The sequence below is a fragment of the Thamnophis sirtalis genome, unplaced genomic scaffold, assembly GCF_051295495.1.
Source record: "Thamnophis sirtalis isolate CommonGarterSnake01/CBP01778 unplaced genomic scaffold, rThaSir2_p1.2 scaffold_7, whole genome shotgun sequence".
NCBI classification, from domain to species: domain Eukaryota; kingdom Metazoa; phylum Chordata; class Lepidosauria; order Squamata; family Natricidae; genus Thamnophis; species Thamnophis sirtalis.
The window spans coordinates 84,287,117-84,302,538 of NW_028261387.1; the positions used below are offsets into that span (position 1 = coordinate 84,287,117).

General features: G+C 36.8%; 1 protein-coding gene across 1 annotated transcript in view; it reads left to right on the plus strand.

Moving 5' to 3' along the window:
- Positions 1–288: 288 nt before the first annotated feature.
- Positions 289–15,422, plus strand: part of EDN3 (endothelin 3) — a 49,142-nt gene continuing 34,008 nt past the window's right edge. Inside the window, exons 1-2 of the mRNA XM_087720527.1 lie at positions 289–891; positions 3,050–3,137. Of these exons, the coding sequence (XP_087576653.1) occupies positions 3,086–3,137 (52 nt within the window). The 5' untranslated portion in view covers positions 289–891; positions 3,050–3,085. The remainder of the gene's footprint in view (positions 892–3,049; positions 3,138–15,422) is intronic.

Below are 15,422 nucleotides of genomic sequence, written 5' to 3' on the forward strand. Positions count from 1 at the left end.
CAGGGGACTGAATTTGGAGACAAATACTGCAAACAGCAGTCTTTCTTCCTTGAATGAAAAAGAAGACAGAAAGAGCTCCTCAGTTGGTTCACAAGATTATTGTCCACTGCCTTGTATGTTTGTATAACGAAGGTGCAGAGATGGTAATAATACAAATCACATCCAAATATGCACTATTTAGGAAACCCGTGAAAGCATAGTGTGAGTTTGGTAAATCAGGAGTGTTGGGTTAATGCTCAGATCGGTGGATTGAAGGAGAACATAAATGCAATTACAGTATCAAACAAATAAGAGAGGCTACCAATTTTTCTATGGTGTCACTGGAGACTTCAGTGGAGATTTACAGACCCCTCGCATCCTGGACATAAATTGTTTCAACTCCTACCCTCAAAACAATGCTATAGAGCACTGCACACCAAGACAACTAGACACAAGAACAGTCTCCCCCCCCCCATCACCCTGCTAAACAAATAATTCCCTCATCACTGTCAAACCATTCCCTAAGGCTGCATTACTATTAATCTCCTCCCACTTATGATTGCATGACTGTAACTTTGTGTCTTGCATCCTTATGATTTATATTGATATTGTTTCCTGATTGCTTATTTGTACCCTATGGCTATCATTAAGTGCTGTACCTTATGATTCTTGACGAATGTATCTTGTCTTTTTATCTACGCTGACAGCAAAGACTAATTCCTTGTGTGTCCAAACACACTTGGCCAATAAAGAATTCTATTCCAACGCCATACGCTTTCTGCCCAACCCAGCTCACCACCAGGTATGTCGAATCGACTTGTACAAAACAAAGGGGCGACGATAAATCAACGCAAGACAACAAGCGTATGCCCGGCCTTCAGCTAAGGAGACGAGAGCAAAAACAATCCAAAGGTGGGACCGAGAGGAGAGACCCGGGTCGCCGTCCACTGGGATACCGGGACTCCCCAGCCCCTTGGGCCACAAAATCTCCCCTTCCCCCCTCCCCTTTTTCTACGCTGCAGCACCACGGAAACCCCCGGTCGCTGCCCCCCGCTCCGCCAAAAGGTGAGACGAGCCGCCCCTTGGAAGCTCGGCGAAGCGCCCTCCCTACAGTCCTTCTAAAGCCGGGCTTCACCTCCCCTCCGGACGACTCCAACGAAAAAACCAAGAGGCGCCTCTCGCGAGATTTGCAACGAAAGAGACTCTGCCTCCTGAGAAGATCTCGACCCGTTCAGTCCCGAGCACGTGCGTTGGAGGGAGGGAGCGCGAGCGGCGGATGTCCGTTAGGGGCGTGGTGTCTCCCCCCCCCCGGCAGGCGTTAAACACGTGACCCGCGCGCACTTTCTTCTCCTCCCCTTCCCGCCCAATCCCGCCTCTGAGGAAAGGGATTTTTGACTACTTGTGAAACTCAGCAACTCTTAAGACGTGTGGGCAACCATGGCCAGAATTTTTCAAAAGAAACGAAATTTCACATCGAGGAGTAGTAGAGGAGCGCAGGGTTGGCCGACCAATTTAAATCTGGTTCTCTATAGCAAACTCCCTCTCCTCCCGCCTTCTGACGCGATACATCATCCCCGTTGCTGCCCCCCCGCCCCCCTCATGTTGCAGGAAACGGTTTGAAAAGTAAAGGTTTCTTTATTAGTCATCCTTCCTCTGTCAGAAATAACCCCTAGAACCGCGTGTCTCAATCAGGAATTTAAGGTTTAATTTAATATATATCCCACTTTGTTTTAATAAATAACTCAAGGTGGGGAATGCACATAATACTCCTTTCTCTTTTTCTCCACAAAGATCTTGTGAGGTAGGCTGGGTTGAGAGAGAGAGAGAGAGAGAGAGGGACTAGCCCAAGGTCACACTGCTGGATTTCATGGCACTAGCTGGCTTTCATGGAACTAGAACTCCTAGTCTTAATGGCTTCTAGCTTGGTACCTTAACCACTTGACTAGACTGGTTTTCAAACTGGTTTGTGGACTTTCATTTCCTATGTTTGCTGGGAAAATCTGAAAGTTGAAGTCCATATATCTTAAAGTTGCTGAAGGTTTGAGAAATACCTCTCTAGAGTAGGGCTTGCATTGCTGCCCTGCAAAAATCCAAAAGGCCAGTAAACAGCAACAAATGATGCAGAAAAATGAGAGTTTCATTAAGAAGAGTATGTATCATCAACAGATATATAGAAACAAACTACATTTACACACTATTGAAAGCAGAAAATTAAAAAAAATATAAGAAAAACAAATTTCTGTCCTTTCCTGGTATCTTCCCATATTTTTCACATTTTAATTTGGAGGATGTCCAAATGGGATGTAGAGGAGAGGAGCAGACAAAAACACCTAAAAAAAAACTCATTGAGAGAAGCAAACAGAAACACCTAAAAAAACTTTCATTATTTCTGCTGTAATGCCTTTCGTCCCTCTGGTAACTTACTGTTGGGGAAGAGAGGTAAGTAAACCAGAAAGGAGAACCAATAACAAAGAGCACACTTGACAAGACAACTTTATCTGACAGTTATTTCTTGGGACAGACATGAGAAGAGGCTCTTCTCTCCTTGAACCTAACAAAATGCCCTAGCTGCGCCTCTTCTTTTTTTTTTTGTCGTATCTCGTTGAAGTTGCGTTTATTTTATTCTTCATGCCTGAGATAGTTGTCTTTAATTGTACTGATACCCTCCAATACCCTCAGAGTATGTCAAATCAGTGAAGCCTTGTCACTTTGGCTGTTATCCTGAAGGAAGCAATGAGACTACTGGAACTTGAAACAGAGACAATGCAGACAGCAGCATAGGGATTAGCAATGAAGATGACAAGATTAATGCCACTTTAGTTTTCTGCTGATTTAAGGAGAGGTTGTGGATTATTTCAGCTCATTAACATTTACGGTAATTCCTAATGGTATTTCTATTTTCACATTACCTCCTATCTCTGGAGGAGGAGGAGGCAGGGACAAGAAAAAGGGAAGAAGGTTTATAGCCACATGCAATTCTAGACCACTAAAAAAAACCCTGAAATGATCAAATGATCCATATTTTTCATTCAAGACAATAAACTGAATCAGTGCTTTGTATTTTCCACAGATTTTCTGGGCTGCTGATTTCATTAGACATAAAATAATGGATGAAAAAGAAGATCCTGACCTAGAACATTGCAAGGAAAAAGATAGAGGTGTGTATAATCTCTGAGTATTCTGTTCTGGGGTCTTTTGAAAAATATGGGCTGTCCTATCTCAAGCTTGAAAAAATATCAGTCTTAGAAGTCCACACAAAGCCCCTTTTGAGTAAACATTCTATGTCCAAGAGGGTTAGCATCTTATCACTGAGGTAAATAATAATTTATAGAACTGATATGCCAAACTTTCTCCTGTGATTTTGACTGCCAACATATTTAAGCTTAAACTGGTAGAGAGGTTGCATAAACTTATTTCCACTGAGGTTGAATGTAGAATTAACAAACTAGAAGTTTCAGATGAAGTAAGTTCAAAGGAGAAATAATTTGGGGAGGGGGGAGAAGGGAAGAGTAGATATTTGATCCAGGAACAAAGTAGGAAGCTTTAAGGATTAGGAAAAAGCATTTGCCAACTGCAACAACTAAAAAAAAACCTGATAAAATTTATTATTGTATCTCTGATATGAAGCACCTCAATAAAAAATAAGTTACTTTTCTTTATTCATATCATATGTAATCTATGGAACTATGTACAGGAAAAAAAAGGAATTGAGGTCACCATTCCTGAAAGAGTTTATCTCCTATTTCAAAGAGTCTAGGACTGTTGAAGATACAAGAATGGGACTGACAAAGTGGAAATTACAGGAGGAAAACAAACAACAAACAAAGATTAAGAGCACAGCTAATTTATAAATAAAAAGAACCACATCCTGTGCCACCTTCTCTATATGCATATACGACCGAAGGGTCAGTTCCTTGAAAGCATTAAGGCACACATAGGCATGTATGTCAACAGCAAAGTCATATAATAATTTATAATGACAAATATTATGAAATATGGGATCATTTAGATATTTCCCCATTTTGATGAAAGTTTGTGGATGCCTTATGCTAAGATTTACCTAATCCCTCATGCTTTTCGTAATCTTTTCTGTTAAAGTTCTAAATCAGGCTCCGTAAGCCTTCCTCAGGCTAGATTCTCATTCTCAGGGTTGTGGTGCATATACGTTTGCTTTTTTCAATGGAAAGATTAGTATGCTTTTCAATATCTTACTTCACATAACTCATATTTCTATAAATCTCTTTTTAGAAAACATGTTGTATGTGCATTTTCACCATTTCAATGCCACTTATAAATAAAGCTGTGTAAGTAAATTAAACTGTCCAAATTAGGATTAACAAATAATTCAGAAAACTTGGCAGGGCTGCTTTGGAAGCTGCCTTTAATTGTCTCCACCTGTGTGTTTATGGAATCTGTTTCACGTCATCTGCGGTCCCAGAATTTTGTCTTAACTGCACGTACAGATGGAAATAGAGAAGCCTTTACAGCAGCTCCACCAAATCACCCAAGGGATGTGATTGCTTCAAGGAGAAGCACTTTGCTCTGCAGTATCCCTTAAATACTTTGTGTTTCTATCTGTTTCAGAAGAACAGTATAGAATAGAGCAGCACAGCACAGCACATAATTCTTTATTGGCTAAGTGTGATTGGACCCACAAGGAATTTGTCTCTTTTAGGTCTCAGTGTTCCTAAAAGAAAAGATACATTGATCACAAATCATAAGGTACAACATTTAATGATAGTTACAGGGTACAAATAAGCAACCAAACCATACTAGGAAACAATTAATATAAATAAATATATAATATAAATAAATATAAATCGTAAGGATACAAGCAACAAAGTTACAGTCATACAGTTTTCTGGTTTTGTGAATTTTCCTATGGATATTTTTAAATTGTTCATATTTGTGGCTCATTTGTCACGACACGTTTTTATAGCTATTACCTAAGATCCTATTTTTTAATACAAACCAGTTTCATGTTTTTGTTTGACATAACTACTACTGTTTGCACACTTCTCATTTGACAATCCAGTAGGGATCTATGACTATATAATAAAGCTGAATCAGATTTGCATAGCACTAATAATTTCATTAAGATACAGAAAATGTAGTTTCCAATGTTGCTACAGATATTCCAGTTTTATTAAATTGTCAGATCAAGACCAAATTTCTTTTCCCTATTTGCAAGACTAATCCTAATTGTTTCCAATGTGGCATTTTGGATGTTGTAATATTGCTGTCCTCAATGGCAAGGAAGCCCATTCTTTTAGATTCAGCTGTTGGCCTTGAACTGCTCGTTTACGTCAAATACATCTTATGCAACTGTCATGTCTTTGTTACCTTCAGATTGGACCATTGCAACAGAGGGCTGCACTTGAAGAACATTTGGAAGTTACAGTTAGTTCAGAATGCAGCGGTACCTGCAGTTTTGGGTGTAGCACAGTATACATATCTAACACCGTTGCTATATGAATGCATTGGCTTCCATATGTAATTCCAGGAGCTAATTATCACCTTTAAAGTCTTACATGGCATGGGAGTAGATAGTGGGACTACTTCTTCCTGCTGGTTTCTATTTGTTTCATAGATCTGACAGAGTGGCATCCTCTGTATATCCTGGACGTAACAATGATCAGGTGGATCCCAGGAAGTGTGTCCTCTCTGTCATGGCACTTGTCCTCTGGAATAGCCTCTTCCCCTGAAATACAACGGTGAAGACCTGGGTCTTCCCACACACATTGGAGTCAGAATGTTAGAGATGAGGGTTCCGACATGGGTTTATATGATTAGTGAAGTTTTTATTGGACCTTTACTTTTTTTTTGTTTTTGTTTTGATTTAAAGGAAAGTTTTCTTTTGTTTCTGTATTGTTTGTCAGCATTCCTGGGATAGATGGATGACCATATAAATTGGATTAAATAAATAAGTAAATTGGGAGGAAAGAGCAGACCTTGTGGTTGAAGTATGATAAAAATTAGCCACATGCCATGCAATTTATATTTAAGTATTTTTCTGTTAAATTCAGTGATAAGAAAGTGCATTGCAGCAATTGTCTGGGTGAGTTTTCTGATTCTGACATGGGTTTCTATTTCAATATTTGTTAAGGAGGGGGGTGCGGAACTTGGCAATTTCAGGCAGCAAAGTGTATTACTCTCAGGTAATTTTATCATAGTTACATCAGTACTACACCTCCCTTCTTTATCAGCCAGCATAGCTGTGCTGGTTAGGATGATAGGAGTCAGGGCTGGCCATAGGGAGGTGTTTAAAAATTCAAGATGGTGACCAAATTTATGTGATCAATGCCCACTCTTTTTTCCATATATTGTGGAACCATCTTGGCTTTTGGGACATTTCCCTCCATGGATCCCCCTGATGGGAGTTGTAATCTTCCAAATCTAGATAGCTTCAGATTAGTTAAATGCAGATCATCCTTTGATGAACACTGACATTTCTCAGAAAGTAATGGCACAGTAACAATACTAATATTGTGGGGTTTTTTTTCCAGGGAGACAGAGGGAAGCCAAAATGGCACCCACAAACATGAGATCAAACATGTTTCCCTTTTTACTTTTATCATGAGGGGTAGTTTAATCATTTGGTTGTGACTGCCTCTTAAACTTTTTTGACCCTCTCATCCTCCACTGAGACCCATGTTTTTTCCCTTTTTAAACCTCTTTGGAGATTTAGGCTATGCTTTGTATGTATTTATTGACTTTATACTGTGGGAAATCATTCCACTATTTTTGTTTTGTAATCTGCAAAAACTGGGGACCACTGAAGACCACAAGCAATGCTGGAACTTTGTCTATTCACCCTAAGGTTAAGGAAGTTTAGCTTAGCTTTTGCTAACTACCCACCTTTGTACTATGTTTGCAACTATAGGAAAAGAAATCCTTTTGCCTCCCTTGTACTTTCCCCGGAACAAAAACAAAACCCCTTTGGCAATAGAACCAAAGAAGGAAATTAATTTTCTTGATTGGGAAGATCAACTATTGTAGTTTTGAAAAGAGCACAGGGTCATGTTTATGAAAAATTTCCATGGTGTGGGACATATCATGCCAGTGAAAATGGATATTAAGTGAATCAGTCTGGACTGTAATAAAAAGGCAACACAGATAGTATATTAATTAGAAGGAATAGGATAAAAGAAAAATTTTAACTACCTGTCTGAAAAAAACTGATGTCCTCAATGTTGTAAATAATCTTCAGAGGACTGCAATACTTCATTATTGAATGATCTCCATTTCTCAAATGATAATTACTCATATTTATTTTTTCTTCCGTGACTGGCATTGGATTCATCTATGTACAGCTGGTAATAGAGTCAATTATAGAATAACTATAAAATAAAGGCATTCTGAGTTGGGAATTCCTATCTAATTACCCTGCTAGGGTTGAATAGAAAGTCAAGAAACAGACCAAAGATGGAAACAGGAAGCTTTTGATTAAAATTACATAAACTGTTAGAAGTCTCAAAAAGGACTTTGAGGCAAAATGTGAGCTTCAGTGCTTATTTGATTAGCATATTTGTTCTACAGATCACAACATCAAAGCTTTCAAATGGAGCTGAGGGATGATTTTGATGTACTTAACATAGGTTTTGTAGGAAGCCATGGTGATATCAAAATGTCTTCACATAAATTCTGCAGTTATGTTATTTGCATTGTGTTATGATGTCTGACATAAATATATAACATGAATAATTGCATGAGGACACATAAGCAATTTATTTCTCTGGCCATTCTCATATACCTATGAGTCATCTGTGTTTGCTTTTTCTCTCCAACTTGCATTTTTGAATTTGCTTGAGTTCACATGGCATACACAGTATATAGAGTTAATTTTGCCAACACACAATAAATTCAGTTTTCTGGGTTTACATGACAAGATAGCCTAAAATGAACTGACTTAGTGCTTCAGTGTGTTGTAGAAATGTAACGTTTGCTGTTGCATTAGTGTTTTAGTGATAGGTGAATTCTTGGACTATCTCACTCTCTTGCTTGAGTTGATATTTTCGCATGTGGATAGAACTGCATTGTGTCTTTTTTTCCTTGTTCTAAAACAGTGACTTTGAACAATGTGAAAACTGCAGTCCTGAATTGATTAGTAAATGTTCTACCACCATTGCTTGTGTTCACATGGGAAGCATGGTATACAAATTCCAAAGCTATGTTAATTGATCCCAAAGATAATAGTTTAGCTTTAAACTGATAGGGATTTTTTGTGTATGTGTATGTAAAAAAACTTTCCATAGTCAAGTAACTCACTCTGTATTGGTTTTTTTTTTGTTCTTTCTGAAATCTTTAGTTAAGATATATTCTTGGAGATGCCCTTAAATGTGATCTCTTTAAACATTAACTCAATGTTTAAAGTTTGAGTTACCCGTGACCATTTTTATGGCCGCACTTTCTAAAACAGAGCAGAAATTAATGTGGAGGTACATTAATTTCAATTCCTATTTAGTCCTGGTAAGATTTTTATAAAATCTATATGTCAATAATTCTCTTTACAAGGCTGAAACTGACAATTATATAGGGCTTTAAAGTAGAAACTTATGGTCTTCTGAGTGAATCAGTATTACCTTTTGAAATGGGATATTTAAAATCATAAAGTCTGAAGGACTCTAGAGTAAGTCTAACATCGGCAGCTGGTTTGCTGATGGAGTAGCATTATTGCTGGTAATATTACTACTAATACCACTTTTACTATTATTACTACAGGTAACCCTCAATTTATAATCACAGTTGGGACCAGAATTTTCTTTGCTAAGCAAAACAGTTGTTAAGTGAGTCACATTCTATTTTATGGCCTATTTTGCAATGGTTATTAAGCAAATCACTACACTTAAAAGAATCACATGGTCATTAACCAATCTGATTTCCCCCATTGTCTTTGTTTGTGGGAAGCTTGCGAAGAAGATTGCATGCTGTAACCATCACAAATACATGCCACTTGCCAAGCATCCAAATTTTTATCATGTAACCATAGGGATGGCTGCAGTGGTCTTAAGCATGAGAACTTGTCATAAGTCAGTTTTTGAGTGCAGTTGTAACTTCAAAGGGTGATTAAATGAATGTCGGTAAGTTGAGCACTACCTGTACTTGTATATTTAAGTTGTATGCTGCCCAATTCTCAATAATTCTAAAATAAATAAGCACTTGTTTAATTCTGTTCTACAATGAATTTGGAGTCAATTCCCTGGAATCCAATTGGACTTAGCTATCTTGGAAGGGGGAAAACACTCAGTTTAATCCCCTTGCTCATGATAGGAATCTAAAAGCCTTTCTGGTCTGTACTGGAACATCTTCAGTGAATATCATTAGTTCCATTTTGAATTGCTCTTCCTCTGTTAGGAAAGTTCTCCTCCCCCCCACACCCCATAACTTTCAGTTTATACTAAAGTAGAACTAAAGTAGAACTGATACACTTCCAAGAGATTGTAGTAGGAGACAGTCTAGACCATGTCCTGAGATTTTCTTATCCTCCTGGATAGACCACCTCAGTGAGTTTAAATGGCTTTACAGATCATTATGCTTTGAATGCTTTGACAGATTACTTATATTGCTTTTGGACAGTTCTATGTATGTTTCCTGGAGCAAAATTACAAAGATTATTTACTCAGTGTGATGCTGGTTTAATGGATTTCTCTAATGTGTTTGCTTCTTGGCTCACTAAAAATACCACTCACCTCAAATAAACTGCAACGGCTTTGCTGAATTAGTCAATGTGTTAACCATAATGATACTAGAGTGGCATTCCACTCCTTAATTTCAGTATTAAGACTAGCTCATATTTTCTTAGGTAATACTTTTGGAAATACTGTGATAATTACGACAATCTGTATTTTTAATATTCAGTAACTCTTGCAATCAATTAACAAATGTAGAGAATTGGTGTGGGTTTTGAAAGAAACCAGATGATGGGCTGTGCAATGATATCAGCAATTATCTTACTTTAATCTTACATACTTCATTTAGTTTAGTATTTCAACCTTACCTGTTATTTGAGGGCTAGAGAATCTTCAGGCTATGATTTTTGTGATTTCAACCTTGCCCAAGCCATTTCTCTTTACTGTTCCCACTCTGGGATACTAATGTGAATTGTTCAGTTTACAGTGACAGGATAGTGGCCAAAATAAAGTGGAGAATAGATTGAGTAAATTGTCTCCATTATGTGTCTGTTTTAGTCCTTTGTAAGCCTCATCTCTTATTTCCCACTTTATTTCATAATGGGATAAAATCCTGGAAGAAATCCTCAGCAGATTGGGTTGCATTGTTACAAATATGTGTTGACTTGTAACTGTATATCTCTTTTTTGTTTATTATCAGAGAAATAGTTGAGTTGTTGTAAATCATTTCCTGATGGCAGTTAACTGTCTTGATAAAGACTCAAACAATGAAATGATCCAGACAAGATAAAGACATTCAAGAAGCAGGCAGACTTGTGCATAGAATTTTTGAATAGTTTTTAATAGAACAATAAATCTGCATTCTGGAGGCACAGTTTGGTTACAATTTTGTACCTAGAGTTTACCTGGAGCAAAGAGTGCTTTAAATTGGTGTGCCAAATATGTGCTTCTCATTGATGAAGTCAGTCTTGCTTGTCCAAGCACACTACAATTTACATCCTGTTTGGTTCTTTGCAGTATGCTCTACATGGAGCTATCTTTGAGATGCCTTTGGAAATGACAGTCAAGAATATGGGTAGCTACTTACAAGCAAGATCTTGATAGTGGTGTCCCTACAAGATAGTTTTTCTTTAGGGGAAGACATTTAAAGCCCTAAATTAGTTCCTAGTTTGAACTAAATTAGGCAAGATTGTGTGCAGCCAATTTCATGTTCGTCAATGATGAGGCTATATTTGCAGACAATGTTACGGAGGCCACTAGTAACAATTTTGTGCATGATATCTCATACATTGCTCGTTCATATGACTTGAAAATTAATGCCAAGAAAACAAAGTTTGGATAAGAGTCTGTTGTCTTCAGTGTTTTTCAACCTTTTTTGTGCAAAGGCACACTTTTTTCATGAAAAAAAATCACGAGGCACACCACCATTAGAAAATGTTAAAAAAAATTAACTCTGTGCCTATATTGACTATATATAAAGTAATTTTCCCACGGTACACCTTACACTATGTCACGGCACACTAGTGTGCCGCGGCACAGTGGTTGAAAAACACTGGTCTTCTTCAACAGAGCCCAACTAAAGCAGTTTATATTTCTTGGGTTGATGGTAGAAGTCAGAAGCACAAGTAACCAGCAGGATTGGCCAGGCTATTACTATCTTCAGATCACTAACAGGTGTTTGTGAGGGAAATAAAACATTTCATTGAAAACAAGACATGAATCTTCTAAGTGCTAGTGTTAGGGAATACAGAGATAACCTTGATGAAGGAACCATCAAGAACTGTTAAGAAAAAATAAATGACAGTTCAGACCTACGAAAGGAGAAGGCATAGAAACTTGCCTTGATTATCTTTAGCGTAAGAGAGGGAAGATGGATACTCTGGCAGGTTTCAGGATACTCTGGCAGGCTTCAGGATTCTGTAATTATACCATAGAGCAGTAAAGCAGCATTCCTGGAATCTTGTTTGTATAATTGTCAGATTTGTTATTGTTTTCACTGACTGTAGGAGAACTAACTCTTGCTTTTAATATGCACTTGAAGATACTGTACATATTTTGAAAATTATCTTCACTGACTAACTTTACTCTCTCACTTTTATAAAAGTCTAATGGATACTTTCTTCCACATTAACCATGTATATTTTCATATATGAATATAGCAAATCATATATTCAATGGTATATAAGGAATATTCAAAATAGGAACATCTTCATTTAATTATGTTAGATTAATTCACTGCCTGAGGTGTACTTCTGTCTTCCCCTCATTCTCCCTTCCCACAAATACATTTTCTTGACAATATTAGGAGCTGTTTGACTGGAATACCGCACACTATATTATCAAACATATAAAAACTAAAATCCAATAACATACAGCAATAATATAGCAATAGCACTTAGATTTACATACCGCTTCATAGTGTTTTACAGCCATCTCTAAGCAGTTTACAATGTTAGCATATTGTCCCAACAATCTGGATCCTCATTTTACTGACCTCAGAAGGATAGAAGGCTGAGTCAACCTTGAGCCATTCAGAATCAAACTCCTAAGTGAGCAGTGAGTTAGCCTGATATACTGCATTCTAACCACTGTGCCACCATGGATCTTATAATAACTTTCCAGATTTAATTTAGTCAGATTTCCTCAGAGATTTCCTGCAAGTTTGTTGAATTATAATTTTATATTATGACAGATGTTTGCCATATTTCTAGATTTCATCCATTAGAATCTGAATACTTTTTAACAACAATAACATTTAAATCATATAGCTATATGGAACCAATCTAAATATAATGAATAACATCAAGGAATAGACCAGCTCCATAAAATTTACAAATAGTAACAAGGAAAGACATTCCATTAGTTCAGATTAAAAGTAAGTTCATATGCGGAAAATCATTAATTTTTAGATAAATATTCTCAAAGCATTTTATTTTTGTTTAGCTTGGAGACATTTTATTTTTGTTTCACATGCAGAGAGGGACACCATCACAGGGCCTCTCTTATATATACAGCCTCTTAAAGTTGTATCAGCCCATTCCCTGCCTTATATTATTGTAACAGCTGGTCAGCTCTTAAAGTATTTCCCTGAAACTATTATAGAAAGATTTATATCATTTTTGTGTTCTTATATAGAACTCTCCCACAAGATATATATCAAGCTATATCCAAAATGATTGAACCAGTGTACTCTAATGTTCCGTGGAATTTTTCACAAAATTATCCAGTGCTACACTAAGTTTATGAGACCATCCTAGATTTACTAGAAGAAATAAGGCAGTGTAATGTGGTCTATGATTGAAAGCCACATTTACAATAGCCAAACAGATATTCAAATCCAGTGAGTGACAGTTTGAAACAAAATATATGGAAGAGATTCTACTACTAGAATTCAGAAATAGCTTTCATGCTTTCACAGAATAAATAGGCTCTGAACTTCCAGGGATGGAACAAAAAAAAAGGAATAGCAGGTGAGAAACTAAGCCCTGAACTGCAAAAGTGATATCATTGCTATTACTAGCAAGGAAGCCAAGAGGAGAATGGTTATATTTAGTGATTTTGCATTATGAAGAATCAGAATAGTCTTTGCCAACTAGAGCTTGGACTCTTGGACTTAGAAACTTTAGAATGGAAGCTAAAAATTTGGACGTTTGGGTAATATTTACATCCATTTTTTCTTAATCAATGGAAGAAGTTTCAAAAGAAAGAAACAAGCTTTAGCTTATACAATGTTGTTAAAGATGCACAAATCATAGCCTTGATTGATGAGATTGTAATCTACATGATCTGGATTATGGCTACTAGGATGAGATGGGTTTCATTTTAAGAACACCTGGAAGGACATATTTTACTGATTTAACCATCCAGAATTAATTAAGTTTGAAAGTGAATTTGGTAGAAGTTGAAGATTGAAATTTAGAAATAGGAATTTCAAGTAAAAACCTTTACCTTGCAGGATTAAGTATGAGAATAAGTACATTGGGTTATTCAATGACAATGTCAGGAAAAAACATAGACTCATAAAGTATATGGCCTTCTATTAATGTTTAATGTTGGGAAATGCTTATGAAGTAAATGAAAAGAGTAAGTATTATAGGAAAGTAAATATATCTTCATTAATATAATTTAGATCTGGTAGGAGGATTGCTATGGCCAAACTGAAAGATATAGTTTATTCTTATAATTATTCAAAAGAAAAAAATAGCGGTAAGAAAAAGGAGGAGTTGCACTGTATGTAATGTCTGTCTGTCTATCTGTCTTTCAACATACATCAAAGCAAGTAAATAATACCAATACAGCAAGTATCTTGGGTAAAACAACAAGATAAAATATAAGCAAAAGTGCTATTTGTAGTAGAGGAAGAGAAGAAGATGTCCAATAGCAAGTAGATGGACTCAACTTATAGTGGCCATGAGTGTCACCTTGGAAGATCTGAGAGAAGAGGTTAGGGACAAATTGAAATGGAGAAACTCTATTTATGTTTTGACTAGGAGCCAAACATGTTTTGGTGGAACCTAATCACTATTTAGTAAGACTGGTAGCAATCTGGATTCAAAGAGGAGCTAATTCAAGCATCTAACATCATTACTTGATAATATTCTAGAACAGGGGTGTCAAACTCGTTTTCATTGAGGGCTGCATCAGATTATGTTTGAGCTCTTGGGACCAGAATAGGTGTAGCCAGCTCGACATCACTTGTGTCAGTGGCACCTGTGGCGGCCTGAACACTCTGCCAGTGAAAATGGGTTCCTGAGTTCCGTTATCAGCTGTGACAACCTCTTAAAACCCTCTGCCAGTGAAAATGGAGCTCGGGAGGGCCGCACGCAGCCCTCACAAGCTCCATTTTTCACTGGCAGAGGCACTGTGGACCGGCCTTCACTGTTTCCAGGACAGCCCCGCAGGTCAGATCTAAGCACCCTGTGGGCCAGATCAGGCTTCCGGCCCTTGAGTTTGATACCTGTGTTCTAGAACAACAAAATGATTGATTTATAAGTATCAATGGAACAATTTAGTGATTACAAGATTTCAGCACTGATTTATCAAAACAAATCTTGTCATACCTATCACAAGTATTTCATTTTTTGATACTTTATTAAATTATTTCATTTTATTTTCCTAGTAGATAGTATATATACATTTATATTTTGACTTTCGGAAAATATTTAATAAAATACCTCCTGAACACTATTTAGGAAGCTATTAAATCAGTTGGATAGCATGTCACATACATGTTTGGTGGAACCATCATTAATTTGAAAACTATCCTCAAATAAGAGTTCCTTATTAAACTGGAATGGGTATGAATTGAATTTGATCGTGAATCTAGTATTATTACCATGCTTGTATGATTTGCAAATGGCACAAAACCAGGTAGGGTAGTAGAAGAAAAAGCTCTCAGTAAGATAAAAAATAGATTGAAATAAAATAATTAACTTTAAGAGAGGAAAATGTAAAATTATTCCCTTACAGAGGAAAAACAAATCCATGAGGATAGGATGGAGGGTTCTTGGATTGGTAATAGTACATATAAAAAAAATCTTGAAACTGGAACTATTAATAAGTTGAGTTTGAATCAGCCATTTTAGCAACACAATTGTCAAAAATATAAAGAGAGTTTGTGGTTGTGCTGTTTAAAAAAAAACCAAACCAATGTGGGGCAAGAAGCAAGAATGGTCACCTCAAAAATGAAACCCATGTTTCAGGAATTATGCAAGCAAATAATACTTTTCATTAATAAGGTTTTGTTATATTTCTAATGAAATTGTTTCATTTGATAAAGCTGGAAGACTCTGGTTATTTAATTCTACAGATTAA